Here is a 24,845-nt window from a genome sequence, read left to right on the forward strand (position 1 = left end):
AATATTTTAAATGATACTGGCATGAGTCGGTCGTTTACGGGGTGCGAAGTGAAGGACATCTTTCGGAAGCATCGTGGTTAGATGCTGTTGCCCGGCGCCAGTTCCCTTTCTCAAGGAGGGAAAGGAGGAGGTAAGTCGTTGACAATTCAGCCCATGTTTCTTATCGAGGGACGTCGCCCGCATTGGAAAAAGATTAAATGCAGCCTAGCCTAAACACTCAATGATCTACATGTTGTAGGCCCATGGGTACATCCTTAGATGCCACTATCGACTCGCAGAGACAGGGTAACGTTCGGGGGTCAAATATACTCACATATCAGTTGTCACATATGGCTTTAATTCAGTACTCACATGTACTTACGAGTACAACTGCACAGAAATCCACACTCTCCTCTAGAAAATAGTAATTTGTATATTTTCGGTAGCATTTTCTCCTGGTCCAAAACATTGAGGCAGTAACATGTCCGTGCCTGTGAATTACTTGAAAGAACACACCGGAGTCGACTAGTCCCTTAAACATGGTGCCTGCCCACATGCCCTACAGTGCAAGGCAAAGAATGAAGCAGAGGTTAACCCCCCTCCTGGCTCAAAAAATACATGACGAGATGCGCAGAGCTGCAGAAATAAGAAAATATGTTAAACAATACTTAAATAACTATGGAGTTTACTAATCAGTTAAGGCAGGTCAAAGTTAGGAGCTTTGTAATACTAAAACTCAACCCCGCCAATCGTTATATAGGACTGGAGCAAGTGCTTTGCTCCACAGGAGAGGAAGTAGCGACAATATCATCACTAATTTTATTCTCAAATGCTGCCAGTCTGTATGTGGCTGGCTGTAAAAGAACATATAATTTTCATAGAAATATATAATGCAGTCTGTCTTGCTGGTTAAAGTTTTAAAGCAAAATCTTTAAACACACACTGGAACTGACTGGCTGTGACGTCACAGGGTGTACTCGAACAGTGGCAGATGTAACTGGACCCGGGATCTGCTTCATTGACGGATAAACACCCCCTCCCCCCCCCCACATTTAATAATTTTCGGATGTTCTACTTCCTTATCATAGGTAATTCACCAAACTTACCAAAGTTTTTTTTTTACTGCAGCACTGTAGGTATATAATATGACGTTTTTGAACCACAAATAAAATGTACTAAATATTTCAATTCTAAATGTATTAAAATTCTATTAGAAAATTTAATTTGGCCCTTCCTTCACCAACATTCTTGATCCACCCTTGGTTTGCTTACTGCCCAGCACAATACCATGTCAACAGCAAAGACTTCAAAGCGAAATATATACCGGTAGGTACTATTAATTTTAGGCATCCCTATAAAATATAGTTTAAACAATGCCAAATTCTAAAATAAAATTTCTGGGGAAAATTGTTTAAAACCAAGCCGCAGTCTTGCAGATACATGCCTTTTCCTCTTTAAAAACTGAAGGATGTTTCAGGGATTCAAAGAAGGGGCTGCAGTCCTACTTATATTTCATTCCAAAACAATATCACTAGGTACTGTGTCTGTTCGAGCCAAGTTAAATCAATTACAATTAAAAAATTTTCTTGCTCTCCACTAACAATCCAGGCCAAGTAACTGATTATAATTAGTGCGTGGGCGTCAATTTTTAGTAAAAAGGTTTTGACGAATGAGTATTAATAACCAGTATTAGACTGGTGAGACAAAGGAAAGTGAAGTAATGATTTATTCGCTCCTGACCATGGCGTGACTTAAGACTGCCGTTACTACCTGGCGTGAGAGAGAGTAAGCAAATCCCTGGTACCAAACTCACAAAAACTACTTGTAGAATATTTTATGTCTTATTAAACACAATTAGCATGATGAACAAATAATTAATTGCCTTGATTATGGTTCAAGGTTTAGTGCCTTACAACATTGCTCTTGAGATTTTATAATTAATTGGTTTAAAAACACAGGTCAAGTGGGTGACTGTCACTCAGTCTCAGTTTCACTCCGTCCCTTGACAATAAAACCTGTAATCTAATACCCAACTAGCATGTATTACAAAATTCCACGATATATTTAGGCATAAGCTGGCATGGAAAAGTTACTGATTAAAATATTGAGGGTGTCCTTCAGGGGCAGACATGCTGGTACTGCGGTGAACTTTCCTTAAAGCATGTAGCACTTGGTCAAGCTAAATATTAGGTGGCTAATTAGAAAATCTGTTTTGCCTGTAAACACATGGCACTTAACTGTTAACAATTGGGATAGAAATTATGACACTGAACACACTGCCCACACTGCTATCGTACAAAGAAAGGATGAAGTTGCAAAACATGAAATTGGTAAGTCAGAGATTGGCTTGGAATATTTACAAATTTAAGGTGAACGAAAAGTTTAACATGTTAATTTAAGTATTTATAAGTTAACATAAATATACCCTACAAAATAAAATAAAATTCTTAATTTCACCCCTAACCCCGTCCCCCTTCCCTTATGGAACCGTGCTTGGGACACACTTGACTTGGGGACTATGACAGGTTTGGATTTCAATACCAACAGATGGGATGACTTCACCTATTAAAAATTTCACAATTTCTACAAGCATAAGCTTTAATAATTTACTGTACAACATTCAGTATAAAAATATGACAAAAATAAAACATGACAATTTACACTTGATTTTTACAAAAAAAAAATTCAATCACGATGCTCGCCTTTTTATTGACATTTTTCCCCTCATAAGCTGGGACATGTATATGCGAACCTTACTGCCGTCCACAATCTTTTTCACCCATATCTGAAACAAGCAATAATAATAATTAGGTAGTTGTTTACTATGAAATGTTATACTTATACAGCAACTAATACTAGAAGGTCCTTGGTGGCTGTGGTCACTAAAGTGTTATGTTCATGTGGTGAGAATCGTGGGTTCAATCCCCACAATGTAGCCACCCTGCAAATATTACAGTTTCAGGAACAGTTTCAGGAACTTCTTACAACTGTTTTGCAATTGTGGCAGTAATCATAACTTTTATGTGTGATCCTCTCATAATACTACATGCTTTCCCAGGCTTAGACTTATACACAGTAAATGGCTACCACCGTTGCCAGATTGTTAACATTAAAAATTTTATTTCGTATACTATCTTTAATTAAAAGTTTATGTATACATTTTTTTTTAAATTTTACTATTTATTGATGTTTCTAAAATTATAAATAAGTATCTGTTAACAGTGTTATTACAGTTGTAGTCATTCTGACAAAAAAATATTTAAGTAAAACACTAATTATTATTTCACAGCAGAAACTATTTGTAGCAGTGGATCATTATAAATAACAAAACTTCCCATAAAAAAATGTGCAATACTCAAAACAGCAAAAAAAATTCAATATTAAATGATTGTTGACAAAAACCGTTGAAACCATGATGGTATCAATCAATTACAACTCCTTAGAAATAAAAAAATGAATGTTAACAGATGAAGCTCTTGATGAAATACAACAAGAAAATGTATTTCCAAAATTCTGATTCCAAATTTTCCTTTGCAAAATACAATGTTAGATACAATTTAAAAATTTTCCATTAATGTTACGTGTGGGAAAACAGGTTCCAAAAGGATAGCCACATAACTATATAAGTTTTATTTATTACCTAATATCTACTCCATTAAGTTGAAACAATTAAATGGGCTAAACAGAAATATGTATTGCTCTTTCATAAGGTCCACAATTTACTGGAGCTCTGCCCGATGGTTTCTCTCACGACTACTCATTTCTTAACGTCCATCTCGGTCCCAACACACTGTCTCAGACTACTCGCTAGTCTGCTGCGAATCCAACACAGTCCCGGATGCTTCGGTACTCCATGCACCAGCCTTCCCACCCTACATTTATTCCTGGCCCTTTTGTTGACTGCTCTTCGCTTTTCTGAATCTCATCTGGTCTTGCCGTAGTCTCTCCAGGTCCCATTTTCATCTCTGCTCTGCTTTTATTCAGTTTTTCTTTTTATTTATTTATGATTGATAAATATAAACAGTACTCTAGTCCCACCAAAATGGCTACTCTCATTGGCTGTTGCGCCACGCGTCCATAACAGAAATAAAATATATTCATTTACCTTCTATGCGCATGACCTGTCTCCTATGCACACGTCCTATGCGCTATTGTGAATCGTTAGGTTCAAAAATATGGCGGTCAAATCTTATGCTCACGACCTACTGTTACTGTAACCGTTACTGTTATTTTTACAATTGAGCTCCCAGCTTAACGTTTCAGCATGCCTTGCTTTGTTAATAGCCCTTGAAGATGGCGGCAACAAGGCATGCTCAAACACACTGGGCACTGCATCATTCCATGGATGTGGCCTCAACAAGAAGCCAAGCTGTGGTCAGTGACTGGCCACAGAAGACCTGCCATTTAAGTTCCGTAACACTGTTTTAAACTTCAGATATGAACAAACAACCTCAATAGGAAATAGCAAACAAAAGCAAGTCTTGTAAGTGACGTACCACTTCCATTCCAATAGCAGATATGATCCCAGGGAACCGTGGATAATCCTTTCCTTCGACGTACACAGGCTGTCCTCGGTGAAACCTGCAAACAAATGAGCCACGTTAGTCTGTAAGTCTGCAATTGACACTACTTGAGCAGCACACAGAGAAGACCTGCCTAAACCATTTTTAAAAAAATTATTTTTTTATTCACACCTAGAAGCACTCACTAGTTATCTATAAGTTTTCTGGCTGAAAGTGTTATGCCTACTAAGCCCACTTAAAGAAATAGAAGTTTTCATAAAAAAATATAAATTATTATGGTTCCCGAAAAACTTTGTAACGTTAAAAAATGTAATTTATTTTATTTGGTTAGTTAACACCATGATGTTTTAAATGTTTATGTGGGAAACATGGATGTTAAATACTATCATTTTTGTGCACTTAGGAAACAAAACTTCTTCAATTACCGGATAACAGTAATTATAACACATGACCAGATAACGGTAATTTACAGCAGAAACACAAACCATCTTTTCTCGAACAGGAGCTTGCCATCTTCGACCCTGATGTCCGGCAGGGGGTTCTCCGCCTGTGATGATGTGGTGGAGACACCCGCGGCTGGGATCAGAGCTGCAACAGACACAGTGGTCGCTGTGATCAGTGGGAAGTGCCATGTGGCCAAGCACGTGAGGGCAGTGCAGTGAAGTGACTTTATCGAGTGGTTAACAAAGTTCATTAAGGGGCCCGCCTCGTCAGAGGTGTACGTGTGTTAGTGAGGCGGGATGATAAGTGCGACGCTCGCTGGTGCTTCTAGCGCAGTGTCGCCTCTAAGCGCAAGGCTCTGAACTGACACGCAGTCTTATCGTCGTCACAGGATAACTGTGCAATTTGAGCGGTGACCATAACATTATATGGCAGAGAATTGAAGATAAAGGTGTAATGCAAGTCCCTTAAGTGCTTTCAAGAATCTGTACACAGTTTAAAAATTTAATCCGAAATCAAAAGTACTTTTCGGCCCTCAGCGAACTCTTAAATGCTTTTCGTAAGCAGAACCCACTCGGATATCTTGAGTAGTTTTGAAATCGCGTTGTTTTTCCTGAAGTTCTGCACACCGTGTGTGTGCCCCGGTAGGCGGAGCCCTTAAGTAAATACTCATCCACTTAAAAAAAAAAAACTGTACATTAATTTACTATTATTGATTTTCAACTCTGCCTTTTCATGAAATATATATCCAGGAATTAAGAAATTTATAAACCACATTCCTAATACTCATTTTCTCCCATCGAAGGCACGATGCCCAACCAGTGCAATGTTATTGAAGGCTCCTCGAAGTAACAATGTTTGGTTTGCCCGGTTTTTGTAGCGACGACACCAAAAAAATTATGGCATGGTTCAAATAGTCATTCATTTAAAGTAGCATTTTTTATTTTTTATTTAAGTGAATTTTGTGCCTGCAATGGCACTTGTGCAGAATTAAATACAATGCAACAAATTAATAATGTGACGAATCCTTAACAGCTATTCACTTCCTTAAATGCATATTTACTTAAGCCCATTTAATACAGTTCAGTGGTCTATATTATGCAATACCTCCGATGCCTGATTGTTCAGCCAATGTTTCAATTACACCATCCTGCATGTCAGCAGCAGCTCTGGTGAGAAGAACCAGAAGCTTTCAGGGCTATTCCACCTCACATCTTCCAGCAAATCATGTAAGACATGAAATTAATAAAAAAAAAAAAGAATCTGGAATCAGTCCAGGTTAAAAATAGTTCTGACAGAAAACCTAAACTTTTGTTAGCACCTATTTAGGAATATTATGCCCAAGCCCCAATACTGTAGGTGAAACTTTTTATACTGTTAATTTCATTTTAGATTGTTTAACCTCAAAATGTTATTCAAACAGTTATTTAAATGTTCTTAAAATGTACTTAGAGTTTAGACATATTTTAGTACCGTAAATTGATTTTAATGGGAGTAGTGTCTTGATTAAAATTGTAGTCAGCAAGGACACTTAGCTTATTCAAAAACTCATTATGTTGATCTTATGGATAAAAATGTATTCAATTAGCGCTGTTCTGATCAGTGCTCTGTTATCCTGGAACAAATTAGGGCGTACCTTTGAGGGGCTGGTGTACAAGAATGCTGAAAACTGAGACCTCTAAGACTTCAAACTTGGTGGAAACAACTTAACAATTCTAGTCATTCTCATTACTGCAACCACTGCAGCTCATATACTCTTCACTGCTGGTTACACTTTCTATTCTGCTGGCAACATATTTCCGGCAAACAATCAATTTGCAACTCATCAATCAATTTGTACGTTAAAAATATTATAAAAAAATTTTTGTAGCATAGTAAAATTTAAGAAAATTTTCCGAAATACAGGATAAAATAGACACATTTTTAAGGTATACCGAACATATACTTTGCTTTCTTGTAATTTATGAAATGCCCGAATGTATATGATGGGTGCACATTTTCCTTTGTAATTTGGAAAAATTTGTCGACATATTCTGCCATTGAGAGAACTCTTTATTCAAATCTACAATGCTATTGACATAGGTGAATGGTAATATTGGTGCAGTCGTTACTGTAATTTTATAAACCCCACAGCGCTGGTGGACCTGGAATTTATTTGGCTGCTTCAACCTTAAATGAGAGTGTTCTTTTACACATTGCTTGAAATAACAGGAGCCTAGCTTGTGACAAACAATATATTATCTTAATGTGACATTTGCCTTGCAACCCCAATTTCTTGCAACTCATCCTAAATTACTGACTTTCTATATAACCTGCTCTAATTTTGTTTACTAGAAATTCCGATTTCATCCACAAATGTAGGCAGTCATCACCCCATCATCAGATCTCAAAAGCTCAATAGGTTAGTCTTAGAAACAACTGAGTATGCTAGTACGAGCACGACATAATAGAGTATTTTTTGTAGGCATGGTCGGGCAGAGAAATTTGACTTCGGGCGGGCTCGGGCGGGTAATTGTCCAAAATTTTCGGGCTCGGGCAATCTCGGTCGGGCATCAAAATCAGTTAATGAAATAAATTTTGAACATAAAATAGTCGTACTTAAGTTTGCATTGACAAACCTGAACTGTTTTTATTTATTTACTATACCGCACTGATATGAAAGTTAAACATTAAACTAAAAAATAGAGTGCATATTAATCTTGGAAATAAAGTGCTTATTAACTAAATTGTGTTTGGGTAGCTGCTTGAAGGTTCATTGTCACTGTTGATTGTTTGACCTACACTTCTACTGGTATCCATTTTGGTAAAATAATGACATGAATTAAATAGAAACAATTCACAACCACTTTCTGCAAATGCCATGCAACTACTATGTGTGTAATTAAAGTCAGCTTATAATCCTTCTCGCACACAGCAAGCAGCTTCACCGGCCTTGAACACTACTTTGTGACTATTGAGCAGTGAGCATCCGCCGTGCGTACGCGCGCGCGTGTGTGTGTGTATGTGTGTGTGTGTGTGTGAGAGAGACGGGCGACCAGCTGCATCGTTAGTCAGCCAGCCAGAGTAACGGTAAATGTTGACCTTGACCACTTCTGCTTGCTGCAGGGCTCGCTCTCTTATATCTGTCTCCCCATCCCACAAACACACTTGCTGACCGGGCACCTTCTTTATCTTATCTCTCACACACACTCACTTCACCGGCTGGTGCCGGGATGGCGGCGGCGTGGCATGTTCCTGCAGCTGCCGCGCGTTCCAAAAAAAAGAAGCTTTGTTTACTTGCGCCGTGCGGTATTGCCGTTTTCCAAGGTGCCCGATATTTTCGGGCACTGAAATACCCGCCCGGAATTTCGGGTATACTTGATACCCGAAACACTGCCCGAAATTTCGGGTACCCGACCATCCCTAATTTTTTGTCATTAACACAGATGACTGAAACGTTTAATGTTAGCTTTACCAGGCTTCCTCACGGGGCCAACGGTCTTCCCCCGGCTGATGATCTTCAGGTCGTTCTCGATCTCCTTCTCATCGAGCAGGTAGTTGAGCTGGGCGGGCGGCAGCTTGCGCCTCTTCTCCGGGATGGGGACCGGGTCGTTGGGGCGGCGCCTCAGCTTGCGGGTCATCGCCGGCTTCACCTGGTTCGCGCACGCCCACAATCCACCACTGCTGCGGCAGGCACTTTGTGTTTGCACATAAGTACTGCAAGTCAACCTTATCTCTTCATGTTAGCACGTGGAATTACAGCTGCGGTGTCTCACGGACTAGTACCAAGTACTAGGTGCAGTGGTGTAGCCAGGATTTGTGTATGGGGGGTGTTAAGAAGCATGCCCTCCCTCCCCCCCGTATTAAAGCGGTCCTCCCCCGGGAAAATTTGGATTTTAAGGTGTAAAATAGTGCTATTTTAGCAGTTTTCGGTACTCAAATTTAAATATTGTAATAGTAAAAATTTTATTAATTTTAATATGAAATTTGTTTGAGTGATGAATAAGAAATTAATTAAAGATTTGGTGCTAGGGGGGGGGGGGGGGGGGAGTTGAACCCCTAAAACCCCCGCCCCCCCCCCCCCCCCCCCCGGCTATGCCCCTGACTAGGTGCTCAAATAAATTTAATTCTATGAAATTTCCTGGATGGTTAAAATTATTACACCAAACAAGCCCACAAAAATGGTTTCAAGTATGTGTATGAAATTTTTATAGCAATCAAATATTAAATTGCTTGGTTGCATAACTAACCTGGAACAACTTGACAACATACTGGAGAAAAAAATAAACATTACATAAATATAGCTCAGTTTAACTTGACAAAAAAAAAGATAGGTAGTTCAGATGCAGTAGATGTGATTAACATTCTCATGAACTAGTGTAAAATTTTTTAGGATACTTCTACTTTTTCTTCCTCGCCTGAAATGCTTTCCTTACAACTTTCTGTGAGAAAACACACAAATTTGGTGAATTCAAACAAATGTGCAATAAAAGGTTTTCCAAGTTAATGGACGATCTGAAAAACCACAAAAGAATGACGCATCATGTTGCACATTGATTTTACAGCATTAAAAAAGTGAGCACCTAATGAGTAATAATGCAATAATGCAATAAGGCACAGGCTTGTCTGCCAAAAGTGCTAGGGAGGAAGGAACACCAGTTCCGACGAACCTCCATGGAGTCCCCGGTCAGCTCCATGGTGTGGCGGTCGGCCTCAATGATCTTGCGCTTTTCCTCCAAGTCTGCGATCAGGGTCTCCCGCAGTTCTACCTTGTCCTCTTCGAACTTCTTCGCTATGGCTTTCTGCTCAATCACATACTCTCGCTCCACGCATTCTACCATGTAGTCCCTAGAAATTGTGTTCAGTCGTAACCTGCACAAGTTAAAAAAAAAAAAAAAATTAAGCAATTAACTGCAAAAATAATAGTTTCATAACATAAATGGTGCATAGACATATTATAGGTCTATTAAGTATAACACAAAAAAAGTTATTAGCGAGCCAATTTTTATCTTACTGATCTTTACTTTAATTCACAATTTTTTTTTTTTAGAGATAATGTAATATTTTTTTAAAATAATTTTGCAGGCAAATAACGATTATGTTGATATTTATTTATTTTTCCTTTAGAGAATTATATTTAAAAAGTTAGTATTTTTATTTTTCAGTTCTCTCTTGCTATTCTGTACTGAGGATAAGTGTATGTGAGTATAACCTAATAACAATTTCACTCTTGTGGTGAGAAGTACCTCTCCTTTAAAGCCATGTCCAGCCTCTTCAACTTGCGGTTGTACTCTGGGTGTGTGCCGTCTTTCAGCTGCTGCAGCTGCTTCTTCAGACTGGACAACTTGTTCTTGTACATCCTACAGAAAACAAAAATCAAAACACAAACGCATCAAACACAAATTTGGTAGTGTTATGGCTTGGTAGTAGAGAAGACCTCGTTAAACCAGATCAACTGGAACCGGAGACAATCCGAGTTAATGGAAATCTAGATTATTCCGAGAATAAGGAAAAACTATAAAAAAGATTGTGTATGTAATTCACAAAAATATTTTTAATGGAGTTTAAAAATTATTATCGGCACACTTTCACCTGAAAACACATAATATGTATTTACACCGTATACATAAAAGTACAAACTAGTTGGTAGTAAAAATCAATTTATCTATGTTTGCTACTGCTTCTGCATGGGTTCATTACCACAGCTGGTTCATCAACACTGTCTAAATCCTCTTCATTTTCATTTTCTGTAACACTGCATGGTGCAGTATATTCTTCCTCTTTATAACCTCCGTCATTGTCAATTTGCATCCAATAGTCAATGTCTTCAACATCAGAACAGCCATCAATATTTTTGTCGTGGGTTTTACTAAGGACATAGGAAAACCATAACAAGGAAGAAAAGGGACGTTTGCGGGTGGTTATGAAATTAGTTGCTAAGTTAAATTCGATCCAATAACAATTTATTGACAAACTTAATAACACCAAAAGGAATTGCATTGATTCTCAAACTGACATAACGCTTAAACAAGTTGGGTTCTCGTGGAGACGAAACGCCGATGCAAGTTCCCACTAGAACACAAAACGTACGAATTAACGCTAAGTGATCACTTTCAGAACAATTTAAACAAAACAAAACAATACCCTTAATTGTGGCGAGCCGTGCGCTCGTCACAGCTAACGATCAACACGCCGTCAATTCCAACTACTAAGGCTATACCATTTACAAAGTTACAAGGAACATACCTAATCTTGATATTACTCAATGTTACACGTAACGTAAATACAGATAGTTAATACCAGAGGTTACAAATATATACACGCAACTAGTCGTGTAACGCTGTCAATGTTTATGGGTTGGTTTTCGTTACTCTTCCCCTGGTACCATGTGAAGCTCTCTCCGCATTCCCGTAGTAACGCCTAAGTTCTTTATCTTATTCACTGTCTCTTGTGGCTACGATTCTTCGTTACCGGCGGTAGAGTTAGAGTCCAAACTGTGTAGCGATCTGGTCGCGATAGTGTCCTGATTGTGTCGTGATTGTGTCAATACTTCCGCTCGCTCGGTCCTCACGGAGTTTGCTAATGCCCGCCCTCTTTGCCCTTGTGGCTGAACCGTCGTTTTTAGTTAATGTTCGTTCTGAAAGATTTTATGCTTAATCCAGCGACGCTTCCACATGAACTGTCTATATCCTGGGTTACAACTCGGAGAGGTCTCACCCAGTCAATGTCTTGTCGGTCCTCGGGCGGCAGCAACTCCGCGGCGATTGACGGTGTAGGCCGGCGAGCGGTGTCGGAGCAGCGAGGCAGCCTGCTCGCTCGATGTCCCAGTTGGTCTGCTTATCGATAGTCTGGGCGCATGCCCTTTTACACTCGCAGGCTTCCCAGACGAGCTGGAAGAAGAATAGTCTCGTCTATTCGGGGGAAGCCTGCCCAGCTCACTGTGTTGCAGGTGGTATGCCGTGAAAAGTCAGGGGTACAATACTTTGCAAGTGTACGCAGGTACACACGTTACATTTTTAAAAATGTCTAAAATCTTTTTCCACAATTGTTTTTTCCTCAATCTTGTTTCTGGCAAGTCACACACACCGGGCCACAACTTTTTCCGTTTCTCTTACAACGTGCTCCCAAGCTTCCGCAATCATATACATAACAGTCTTCATTTACTAACAACATAATTTTTTTCTCTCCCCAAAACTGGTCCGGGTTAACGAGGTTATACTGTTCTTCCATTTCAAAATTCTAAGTCCACTACAAGTTCTTCAGTACAAAAGCAGTTTGATCCTAATTGCTGCTGAAACAATAATTTATTAATTTGCATCTTTATACCTAAACAGTGACTCTGTTTCGTATACTGAGTTGGTTATGTACTTAATTTTCTTGTCATTACTATTTATTAATTAAAGAATTTTCCAGCAAATGTATTATTATAGTTGTGTTGCATTTGCTGGTAGGTCATAAATTATTATTCCATCTAGATATTTACTAAAAGTAATTTGAAAGCTGTAAAAGGTAACGCAAGCAATCATAATTATTTGCGTGACTTTTTCCAGCAATATGATAACATTCAGTAAATTTCTGTTGAGAAAAGTTGACATAAAACAAGAGTTCCATTGTAATGAATTAACAGAAAAGCCAGCACATAGGCCTACTGGTAATGACAAAAAAAATCAAATAACCAAAATTGGCGTGAGACCAAGACATTAAGCGACATGACCTCCATCATTATATAGTGGGCTCCACACCACTTGGATACCAACTCGATTTTCATGAACACGAGTCTTGTCTAGGTGTTTGAATCGAACCCACAAATTTTGCCACATGAGAGTAACGCATTAGCAATCACGGCCACCGAGAACCCTAACTCTGTTAGATAACGCCATGTACTCATCCCACACAAAACTTAAAACTTTAAATTGACAAGCAAACAGAAAAGCCCTGCCTGGTCATTTAGCATTTTTTTTTTCTCAGTATATTTTCCTAGTAAGGGGTGGGGGATGCCAATTAAAGCAAAAAAATTTTCTTCTCATGAAGATATTATTTCAAAATTTAATACAAGCCAGCAAAAGTTGAACAAGTAGGAGGAAGACCAAGGCCTTTAAAAAATACCAGCTTTTGACTTTCAAATCGAAGATGGATAATAGGTTGCAGTAAAAGATTGTTTTGTCCAAGCTTCATATCCTACACTCTGCGTTAGCAGAGAGAGCATGGAAAATTATTATTAAATGAGCAACTGAGTTATAAATTGTTTTTAAGTAGTTTATGCATTTGTTCAAACCACATTTACTCTTATCTAAGAGATGCCATGGATTCTAAGAGACACTCCCATTCTAATCCTTAGTTTCAGTAAAAGAAATTAACTCCTAGTTTTAAATTCACTTCAAGGTATGTCTTAGAATCTGTGAAATTTAGAAAACAAGGATGTCATTGATTGCAACATGCATCACATTCCAGAGAACAAAGAAGTAGAAAAAAAAGTGTGTCTTAAAATAGAGTAAATTTGTTATGTATTAACTTTAAACTTACTGTTCCTTGATTTCAGTGAATTCTTCATTCTTTCCCATGTCTGTCTCACTGGCTTCTTCCGTGTCTGCAAATACACATATAATGCAATGTAATAAAACACAATTTACCTCCATCAGTAGTTTTGTTTAACACTAGTCTATGACAGTGGACCAAAGTGGTTGTTAGCAACATAGAACTATTAATTTTTTTTACTTTAGTTTATTGCATGCATCAGATATAATTTTTGTGTGTCATTATGTTTAATGATTGATTTCTTGTTGACAATGTAGATTAGTAGTAGTCTTGTACATCCCTTTGTAAATTCCCACTTGGCAGACACAGTCAAAACTACGTTTCTTTTTATATGCGTATTGTCGCTCTTTGTCAAACTGTTAGTCTGTCTTCTGTTGCTTTTGACAGCCATGATCAGCGCCCTGTCATTCACTCGTCAAGTCTGCCCTCTTGCCTTTGAAGGCCGTAAAGTTTACTTTAGCTCTTCATGTTTGTAATTAATGCAATGGTAGGTACCAACTGATATGGTCCAAGGTCATAGTGACCTAGTTCTGTATGCTTGTATTTTATCATTCTTAATTTCATGTTAGTAATACTTATATGTAGTTTATTATCTTATTTGGAAGAGACTTTAACATATGAGTTTACTGGTTTTCACTTTGTTGGCTAGGTTATTATTTATGGAACCAATTGTAATTTTCAATAATTCATTTAAATATTTTTATAGCTATAATTTTTGCATTATGTGTTTTTATAAATATTTGGGACTTTTCAAAAACATCAGTCAGTGGTTTCTGTGAAAAAAAGAAAAGCGTGATGCTGAGGCACCCAAATGATAAGACAATAATTTATCGCTTCCCATGTTTGAGAGAGACAGAGATGTTCATAATGCCAGCGGGAGAGCTCTCTAACAAGGGAATCACATAATAGTAATTGTTGTAGCCAGTAGGAAGGAAGTGTTTCCAGGGAAATGCCAGTTTTTATGCTTTGTCTCATCAGGCGTTGTTTCAGTACTGTGCTGAACGGAAGTGTGGGGGCGGCGGCTTAGAAACAATACATTACGAGTGCTTAGAAACAGACAATTTCCGTATGGATGTCGGGGCCATGCTGCATTAAGTTTTAACCTTTTTTTTTTTCATCATTTTTCAAATGTTTTATTTAAAAATTAGCCCCCAGACGTGCAGCTTAGACCTGGGTGGTCTATTGGTCCACTAGGATTTATTTTCTATGTATTTTCGTACCTAGATGACGGAGTTGCTGGGGACATTATTTTGTTAGGGCACAGGACTGTCAGTAATGATCGGCAAAAGTGAGTGTTTTATGTCAACCTATTTTGTAAAGAATATGTACGTTTGTTGTCATAAGAATGAATTTTAAAAAATTAAGTTCAAACTCTCTTACTTAAATGCACACAGTAACAGTATTCGAGGAATATCATAACCATTAACAGAGTTTTACACCCCACTGCCTGCAACTTCAGTGGGCATACTGTGTTTATTTATGTGCAAGGAATAATTGTCTTCTTAGCCGGGCACGACTGTAATTTGTAACTTTTAATTCTATTTAAACTCTATATCTTGCAATTCTGTATGAATCATGTTATCCTTGACCCGAGTCACACTAGATTTGCATTCTGGGTAAATATGTAGAGTAGCTGTATTTGCGAAAAAAAATGTTAAAAATCCGAAAATACTTTTATTATATGTTCTTTAACTTCCTCTTTTCAATAAACCCGGCGGAGATAAGAAATTCCAAATACTTTACGAGATATTGAATTTTTTAATTTTCATATTTGGGCGATATTTGTTAAAAAAAAATTTTAAATTCCGAAAATACTTTTATTCTGTGCTCTTTAACTTCCTCTTTTCATTAAAGCCGGCGGAGATAAGAAATTCCAAATACTTTAGGAGATATCGAATTTTTAATTTCCATCACAATACCTGTGCATTCAAGCGGCTTTTACCATTGTTGCTTCTTTACGAGAATGAATTTTTTTTTTTTTTGCGACGTAGGTAAACAACTACATTATTTTCTACTAATGGCAAAGGAATTATACCAGCCTCTAACTTAGGTTAGTTTTTAACGTTTCAAATTTTAATGTTTTATTTGTTGTTTCGATATCGTTGCGCAAGTAATAAGTAAAAAAAAATTACGTGAGTTCCTACTGTTCATCCTTTGTCCCGGTTTGTTAGGTCAGGTCAGCTACATTATAAATACTTTAAAACTAAACAACCATTAAAATTAATTCATATTATTTTTAATGTCTGCTTAGTTTGAAAGTATTTATAATGTAACTGACCTGACCTAATCAAACATTTTAATTAATTAGGCATTCACGAACACAGGGCAAAATAAAAAAATTGTCACGGTCGAATGATTGCACAGGTCTTGTATTGCAAAATAAGAACGGCGATATCTCCTAAAGTATTTGGAATTTCTTATCTCCGCCGTGTTTAAAGAAAAGAGGAAGTTAAAGAGCATATAATAAAAGTATTTTCAAATTTTAATAGATACTCCTAAACAAGAAACAATTCTCAGCGCCGCATGAATACACAGGTATTGTGATGAAAATTAAAAAATTCGATATCTCCTAAAGTATTTGGAATTTTTTTATCTCCGCTGGTTTTAATGAAAAAGGAAGTGAAAGAGCATATAATAAAAGTATTTTCAGATTTTTAGTATTTTTTTTTCTCGCAAATACCGCTTTTCTACATATTTACCGCATTCTGTGTACATAATCATATTTATTTATCATTATACCTGATCCCTGGCTATGTTGGTTTAAGACATTTATATCTGTCTTTTGATAAAAATTTTATATATAATAAAGGTATCTCATTCCTTGAGCCACTATTTGTAAACAGCACATTTTTTCTGCTTGTAAATCTGCCAACCAGAAGTATTTTTTTGTTCTTGTTTAATTATACCTCTACATCATCATATAACGACTCAAAATCCAAAACCTACTCACACAAAAGGCTTAGATAGCTAACATAGGTAGGTACATAGGTTCATTGTAAGTCATGGAGCACCAGTTCAAAAGGATATTTGATGCCCTTTATGTCTAATAAGATAAGTGGGCATGTTCTGCTTGTAAAACCAATGTGGGGAACGGGAAGTAGTGCTTTGTGGTTTCGTCTCAGTCCAGTCCTACTCAATTGTGACTGAAAGTAGCCAAGGGGGGCCTGCCATTTAATTAAAACACCCCAACCCTAACTCAAGTTAAGGCAGTTTGTTGAATAGTTTGACTGCTAAGAAAGAAGGCCGTATTTAAACTATCTTTGTTTATGAGGTTGAGCCACGTCAAAATAGATTTTACCGCTGTTACGCTTTGCATTGCAGAGCTCCGACGATCCCTGTAACAATGAAGAGCAAAACAGTACATTTTACTACTTCGACATGCTTGCTCAACTTCAAAAGCTAAGATAGGTTATTAGACAATGGTTGCATATTTTAAGTAACTTTTGTTGCAAAGTTAATTATATAATTGGCATATGTATGTAGTTTTTACTTTTATTTCTTACAAAAAGATTGGTAAATATGTATTGTACGGATTAGCGCCAAAAAAAATCGTACAAATATGAAATAACTTTCATTATATGCTATCTTACGTCCTCTTTTCAGAACCGCCTGCGGTGAAAAAAAATTCCAATTACTTTTGGAGATATCAAATTTTTTAATATTCATTTTTTGGTGATTTTTTTAAAAAAAAAATTTAAAAATCCGAAAATACCTTTATTCTGTGCTCTTTAACTTCCTCTTTTCATTAAATCCGGCGGAGATCAGAAATTCCAAATACTTTAGGAGATATGGAATTTTTTAATTTTCATGTTGTGCACTGATGCGGCGTTCAGTGGGAAGCCTACGATTCACACATCCTTCTGGACATACCCGAATACTCACGTTGGCAAGCCTTCTTTTCTTAAAATTAGCAAGAAGTAATTAAAAATACTTTAAAACACTGTGGATGGTTGGTTATATTAGGTAAGTATAGCTACATTAAAAAAACTGTAAAATCATTTTATGATTGCTTAGCAAATAACTTTTTAATATGTAGCTATCCAGCGCTAGGAAACCGTTTACATGATTTCACAGTATTTTTAATGTAGCTATCCTAACCAAATCAACCATCCACAATGTTTTGAAGTATTTATAATGTAGCTAACATAACCTAATTGACCATTAGTTTTCATGAGTTGCATATTTATTTACAATAAAAAAAATAAAAATAAAAACCGAAGATGCACGATCGGGCGTTTGCCTCTCGTCTGTTGAAAGAAGGTTTGCCAACGTGAGTACCGGGTATGTCCATAAAGATGAGTGAATCGTAGGCTTTCCGCGTTCACCATTGTTGCTTGTTTACAAGTATGATTTTTTTTTTTTTTTTTTTTAGCAACGTAGTTGAACGACTACATCACGTAAAAAGAAAATTACGTGAGTTCCTACTGTTCATCCTTTTTCCCAGTTTGTTAGGTCAGGTCAGCTACATTATAAATACTTTAAAACTACACAACCATTAAAATTAATTTTTATTATTTTTAATGTCCGTTCAGTTTCAAAGTATTTATACTGTAGCTGACCTGACCTAATCTACCTTTGTCCCGTTTTGTTAGGTCAGGTCAGTTACATTATAAATACTTAATACTATACAAGTAAAATTAATTGATATTATTTTTAATTTCCGTTTATTTTGAAGTATTTATCATGTAACTAACCTTACCTAATGGAAAATTTCTGTTATTTAGGCATTCACGCACACACTGCAAAATATAAAATGGCGTCTATTGAATGATTACATAGGGCTTGTATTGCAAAATAAGAACGGCGATATCTCCAAAAGTAATTGGAATTTTTAATCTCCGCAGGCGGTTTTGAAAAGAGGACGTAAAAGAGCATATAATGAAAGTTATTTCATATTTTTACGATTTCTTTTGGCGTTAATCCGTACAATACATATTTACCAAAAGATTCTTTTAACTGAAATAATTACGAGTCTTCAGATAAAAACACAATTAACGAGTACATATATTCACATTGTAGAGGTAAGATTATAGAGCCTTTAAAAAAGGTCTTATTCAGGAGCCATTCCATTTCAATTCAGGCAGGAGCGTGTCAGGTCACCATCTCGGATTTGCTTTAAAAAATTACAGCAGTTACAACCAGTGTAGACAAGAAGTATGCCAAAAGGATTTTGTCCCAAAAAATTTTTTCCCCATGTTATAGCCTTTTGAAGTTGGTTCGAAATCAAAAAAAGGTGGAAAAAGGGGTGTTTTTTAAATGAGCGGCATTTCAAAACTATTTTACTGATTTTGTTGATTTTTTTTTTTATTTTGTACCTATTATAGTGAACTACAGAGTGGGATAGTTCCAATGAGCCCAACGACAATATCTTTAAGGGGGGGAAACTAAAGAATTTGGCAAAAAATTTGAATTTTTTTGAATTTTCAAAAAAAAATTTTTATGTGGAATAATCAATTTTCATAAAAAGTAATTCTGGTAATATGTGGACCTATTACAGTAGTTTTACAGGAAAAATTGTTTTTAATTCTATGATGCATGGAATTATTAAAATTTAACTTTAAAATTTTCAAAATTTGACAAAAGTGCCATTTTTGATTGAAAATTACTCAAAAATCCCATATTTTAAAAATCTGAAAATTTGTAACTTTGTAGTCCTCACCTTTAGTAATAGCATGCACTTTGTTGGATAGTGTGTTTTTGCCTGTAAACATTTCTAGAATTTTTTGAAAATGTAATTTTCTTACATTTTCTAAGGTCTGCACACTCAATTAACAAATGTTTTGTTAGTTTCCAAAAAGTGAGATGTAATTTGTAAATTGGGGAAACCTTGGGAATTACAAAAGGAGAGTCTGTGTATACATTATCACATTAACATAATATGCACAATACATATACACACATATAATACATATGCATACTCTATAACTTGCATGAAAACCAAAATTTCAAAGTAAAATTGAAACCAACAATATGTACCTATAATTAATTATATGTAGACTGCTTACCCTTCCTCAACTATATGTAACATATATTGACAAACTTCCTAAAATATTATTTGGCTGATTAAAGACAGTAGATCTGCTGGATCTTCATCAACTCAGCTTTGTCGAAAGTGTGGAGTCTTGCTGATTGTCCAAGTGGAGTAGGATTGCTTACTGCTAACAAAACATTTTGTAGTGGCACCGGACATTCATCCTTCTTCTTTCCAGATTCCTGTGGCCACTGAAACCCTTTAGCTGGACCATGGGGATGCATAAAAGACACTGTCATGTCGTTCAACTCTTTAGATATACCAGTGATCTGTCCCATCCACCAATTCTGATCGTATACACAAGCAACGAACTGGCCTACTTGGAAATCATTTATTGAATAATGTGTTTTAATCTGGTTAGATTGTACAACTATTTCTATTTTATCTTTAATTGTGCGTCCCATGTATGTCTCATTTTTAATCAGCCAGTAATGTTTAGATTGTATTCCAACAACTGGTTTTACAGTAGCCCATTCTTTTTCCTTAGATGACCTATACGTTTGAATTGTTTTACTTTCAAGAGCCAATAGAGTTATCTTTGGTACAAGGTTACCTACTTCAGCAACAAATGAAGCAGAATCTCTAATGGCATTAACACACTCTGCCCGAAGATTGAACTTAGTTGCAAAGTGTTTACACAAACCACCTATTGCATCACATGCACTTTTGCCATGCCCTGTAGCAGAAAAAATCCATTTTTTTTCAACAGTTTGAGTATTTTTACATAGTTCATACAGCTGAAACCTATTTTTGAAATGTCCAGCTGCCCCATCTGTAATGTACACTATTGAACTCAAAAGTTCTAACTGACAAAATTTTGAAATTTCCAGTTTTATAACCTCTAAAGCACAGAGAACGTGAGCAGAGTCGTGAGCTATATCATCAGATACTATAACAAAACTTCTTATTTCCGCACCAAAGTATGCAACACAGGTAAACAGTGAAAGCTGATCAGTTTGCCAGTGGTAAGTTTGGATTTCATCAGGCAATACAACTGACCAGTTCTCAGCAAAATCAAAATGTAAAACAAGAGCATTATTTTGTTGGACAGAACTTCTTGCTTCAGCTATTCCTTCCCTTTGTATTTTCCTAATGTAACTGTGAGGAATAGCTTTTTTAACCCAATGCCTTACATGTTCCAGAAAATTATTTACAGATACAGTTTTTTTTATGAGGTCACCATGTTCCCGAATCGCAAATGTAACTTCTTCCCCTTCATCCAAGCCAAAGTTTTCAACAGTTAATGTTTCTGTGCCAGGACAGTCACCACACTCCTCGAGCCAGCAATCTTCATTCCTTGTTTCGTCACACAAACACTTCAGTAGAAGATAGTCTTCATCAATTTGGTTATTTGTTACATTTCGAAGAGCTACACAGATAAGTTGCATGTTACTGCAGTAAATACAAGAACACACAGTCTGTTCTGGCTGAATTTTCACCCATCTTGGTCGTAAGGCATAAAACTTTGAAAGACTAATTTCTATAAGAGGATTATCTTTTTTGAATGCTTTGTATGCCTCTTTGATGGACCTTGTCATGAATCTTTTAACCTTTTTTACTTTCTCGCCATTACCATCCTTAATGCAAATAACATCTTTTTTGTTTGGACTTTCCCTTGAACAGTCTTTACTATCTTCTAGGTAATATGATAATGCTAGATCTTGTACCTGTGTAGGTAAAGGATGTCCACTATAGGGGTCAGGTTGAGCATAAATTCCCTTATTTTTTATAACTGTGCGACATTTATCAATGAGGTACTTTGACACTGAAGGTAATTTTTCCTTCAATACAGTTTTACTAAATGTTTGTGGTACCAATGTTAGTAGCTGTACTTTTCCATTGTAGTTACAAGTATGAAGAGCTGAGTCAATATTCGAAAACCATAGACTACAATTGACACACACAGGCATTTCATCATCAGACTCACTTGAAAGATGCACGTGATATATGTCTTGTAATTTGTTCACAGCAGAAGTTTTTAACTCATCAACTAATTTTATCTTCTTTTTCCTCGCATAACCTTCTCTCCTATCCAATCTCACCTCTGAAGGGGATTTCAATGGTGATACTTCTACATTTAATGTTTTAATGAGACTGCTATTTAAAACACTTACTAGTTCATCCTCCGGAATAAAATTCTCTGATGTGGATGTTTCTTCTGCATCTTCAGCAAGTTCCAGAAATTTCTTTTTATAAAAAGTAACACAGTTGCTACACAAAATATCATTTTTATTTACTGAAACAGATACACCCACAAACTTTTGAATATCATCTGCTAAATCATTCACCTTACACATCCTCACACATTTACTTTTATACACACTTTTTTTGTGCCTTTTAATGTAGTCCACACATTTAATTCTATCCGTACTATGAAAGTCAGACATGATTTAGTTCACTAGCTGAACATCACCCATGAACACACACAACACAACTGTAACAGCAAAAGTTTGGGAATTCCCTTGTAGTCTTGTAGTTGATTCCCCCTATGGTCACCAGGGATTTCCCTCAAGCTACCAGGGATTCCCCTTACAGCAAGCGCCTGGGAATATTCAGATAGGGACTCCCCCTTCATATTTCCCAAGGTTTCCCCTCATACAAAACCAGTTACAAATTATCACATACTATTTAGATACCAACAAAACATTTATTAATTGAGCATGCACAATATACAAAAGGTAATGACATTACATTTTCAAAAAATTCTAGAAATGTTTACAGGCAAAAACACACTATCCAACAAAGTGCATGCTATTAATAAAGGTGAGGACTACAAAGTTACAAATTTTCAGATTTTTAAAATATGGGGTTTTTCAGTAATTTTCAATCAAAAATGGCACTTTTGTCAAATTTTGAAAATTTTAAAGTTAAATTTTAATAATTACATGCATCATAGAATTAAAAACAATTTTTCCTGTAAAACTACTGTAATAGGTCTACATATTACCAGAATTACTTTTTATGAAAATTGATTATTCCACATAAAAAATGTTTTTTGAAAATCCAAAAAAATCTAAATTTTTTGCCAAATTTTTTAGTTTCCCCCCCTTAAAGATATTGTCGTTGGGCTCATTGGAACTATTCCACTCTGTAGTTCACTATAATAGGTACAAAATTAAAAAAAAATCAACAAAATCAGTAAAATAGTTTTGAAATGCCGCTCATTTAAAAAACACCCCTTTTTCCACCTTTTTTGATTTTGAACCAACTTCAAAAGGCTATAACATGGGGAAAAAAATTTTTGGGACAAAATCCTTTTGGCATACTTCTTGTCTGCACTGGTTGTAACTGCTGTAATTTTTTAAAGCAAATCTGAGATGGTGACCTGACACATTATCTTGCTAACTGCCTGAATTGAGGTGGAATGGCTCTCAGAGTCTTTCGACAAATACAATTTATCTTTCCTAGGATATGTTTAATTAGTTGCAATACAAATCTAAAAAACTTATTAACCTGTTATTTTTGTAAAGAAAAATATGTTATTTGTTTAAAAAAAATAGTTTCAAAGTTCACGAATATTGCGAGCAACTATGCAAATAATACATTTACGTCAATTCTTATTATAACTATAGCATTACTTAATATTACCAACCCTCATCACTTTCTTCACGTTCTTCGTTCTCTCCGTCATCAATTTCGTCATCATGATCATCTTCAAAATCATACTCGTCGCACATAAAACTAGAGGAAAACGAAGATTCGCCGGGCAGGGGAGTATTATTGGACTTAATTGCTGATGAACTTGTCCCAGGATTTTTATCCAAATGGGCACTCTTGCTGCTGTAATAGCCAGCAGACTTTGAAGACATCCATCGATGAGAACTCATTCAAATTAGATTTCAAAAACAAAAATAAACTACAGCAGCACTTGAAACGATTTCCCTTTCACGTATATACACACACATGAAGATAAAAAAACAATCAGACTTTGTCAAAAGATATAAAAATTCTTTAGGACAATTATTCAACACCAACAAGAAACCAACCCATACTTGTTTTTTACAATCATTGTGTTTGTTTTTAATATTCAATATTTATTTTTTATTGTTTAAACCATAGAATACAATATTCCACCCAGGATGTGGTGCTTGTGAAACAGGTGAACACAGAACAGGGTGGTAGGCAGTATCATAGAGTAGTATGGCGAAGTCACGGCATGCATAAAAACAGTTTGTTGGTATCTCAGCTGAACCCGTGGGTCGTAAGGGGGAAGCAGGTTGCCACCATATTCTGATATGAAAAAAATCGCATTTTCTTTTAAGTGTTGTATGTATTGACGTCGTACCGACCATGGCCTTTAAGCCCGTGCTCCGCACCGCCAGTACCGTATCCCGTTTTCGGAGCGCGCCCCTTGCCCAGCCGGATTGAGTCAGGCGAGCGCCTTGGGCGTGACCCCAATAGACATAATGAAATTTAAAGGTACGGTACCCCGGAGGCTCGAACCCATAATTCAATTAAGGGAAAAGCCATTAGTACGAAATTACTAATTACCCGACATGTAATAAGTGCGTCGTAGCCACTCCGGGCGAGTACACCACGCACGGAGCAGACAACAAACCTCATTAACAGTCACCGCAGCCACTGGCCTTAATTAAAATGCCCGTGACTATGATCAAGTCAGAATAGGAGAAATCCCTCTAAAACAATTCACAGTGGGACAATACGTTAGTAAAGTTTGGGTTTTATTGATATTTAACATAAAACCATTTGTAACAAACTATTCTTGATCTTCATGCAAAGACGTATTAACAATGTCATTTAACCTATCAAGAACGAGTAGTATGAAGATTTATAAGATTAGTAATAAAATAAATAATATGACTTGATATCACATTCCTTGCAAGGTCATTAATTATGTTGTTGAACAGCAAGGGCGCTAAACATCCTTGTAGTTTACCATACGTTAAATATTGTCTTTCATGAAGTAAAAAGCTGAGAAAAACAATTTCGACTCTACACGTTGACGTCGTACCTCCGTGGCTCTGGGTTAAAGCCCGGATCACAGCCCTGTCCGCAGCGCGCCGCGGCTTTGGGAATGACGTCACTTCCGCTCTGTGTGCGCGAGAGCAGTGCGCCGGCGTCCTGGTCTCCAGTCCCGTGCGAGCCACCTTCGAGGCTAGACGCGGCCGCGAGACGCTCCATAAACTCGCCGCTAGTATCGCTTTTGTTTTATATTCTATAGTGTGTTATCATCTCTTTTATCGTGTTCTTTACAGTGTGTGTGAGTGTTGTTTTGTATCTGGCATGTCCGCGGGCCAAAACACGTGGACTAACATAACTAGCCTGCACCGCACATTTCTCCAGCGCGCGAGATATCCCTCGGCAGCTACACGGGCCGGACGGTCCACCCCTGCCAC

The 24,845-nt window shown here is 36.7% G+C and overlaps 2 protein-coding genes across 2 annotated transcripts; both read right to left on the minus strand.

Moving 5' to 3' along the window:
- Positions 1–2,559: 2,559 nt before the first annotated feature.
- Positions 2,560–23,564, minus strand: LOC134542781 (sin3 histone deacetylase corepressor complex component SDS3). Its single transcript, XM_063387296.1, has 8 exons — positions 23,081–23,564; positions 13,446–13,509; positions 10,169–10,282; positions 9,593–9,794; positions 8,398–8,575; positions 4,988–5,090; positions 4,476–4,560; positions 2,560–2,764 (listed from the first exon to the last, which is right to left on the minus strand). The coding sequence occupies exons 1-8, from the start codon at positions 23,313–23,315 to the stop codon at positions 2,669–2,671; spliced, it is 1,077 nt and encodes a 358-aa protein (XP_063243366.1). The 5' UTR covers positions 23,316–23,564; the 3' UTR covers positions 2,560–2,668.
- Positions 13,517–23,062, minus strand: LOC134542780 (uncharacterized). The gene is made up of 2 exons (XM_063387295.1): positions 18,558–23,062; positions 13,517–17,919 (listed from the first exon to the last, which is right to left on the minus strand). Exon 1 carries the CDS (start codon positions 21,873–21,875, stop codon positions 19,521–19,523), a length of 2,355 nt encoding a protein of 784 aa, XP_063243365.1. The 5' UTR covers positions 21,876–23,062; the 3' UTR covers positions 13,517–17,919; positions 18,558–19,520.
- Positions 23,565–24,845: the final 1,281 nt, after the last annotated feature.

Source organism: Bacillus rossius (assembly GCF_032445375.1).
Source record: "Bacillus rossius redtenbacheri isolate Brsri chromosome 9 unlocalized genomic scaffold, Brsri_v3 Brsri_v3_scf9_2, whole genome shotgun sequence".
NCBI lineage: Eukaryota > Metazoa > Arthropoda > Insecta > Phasmatodea > Bacillidae > Bacillus > Bacillus rossius.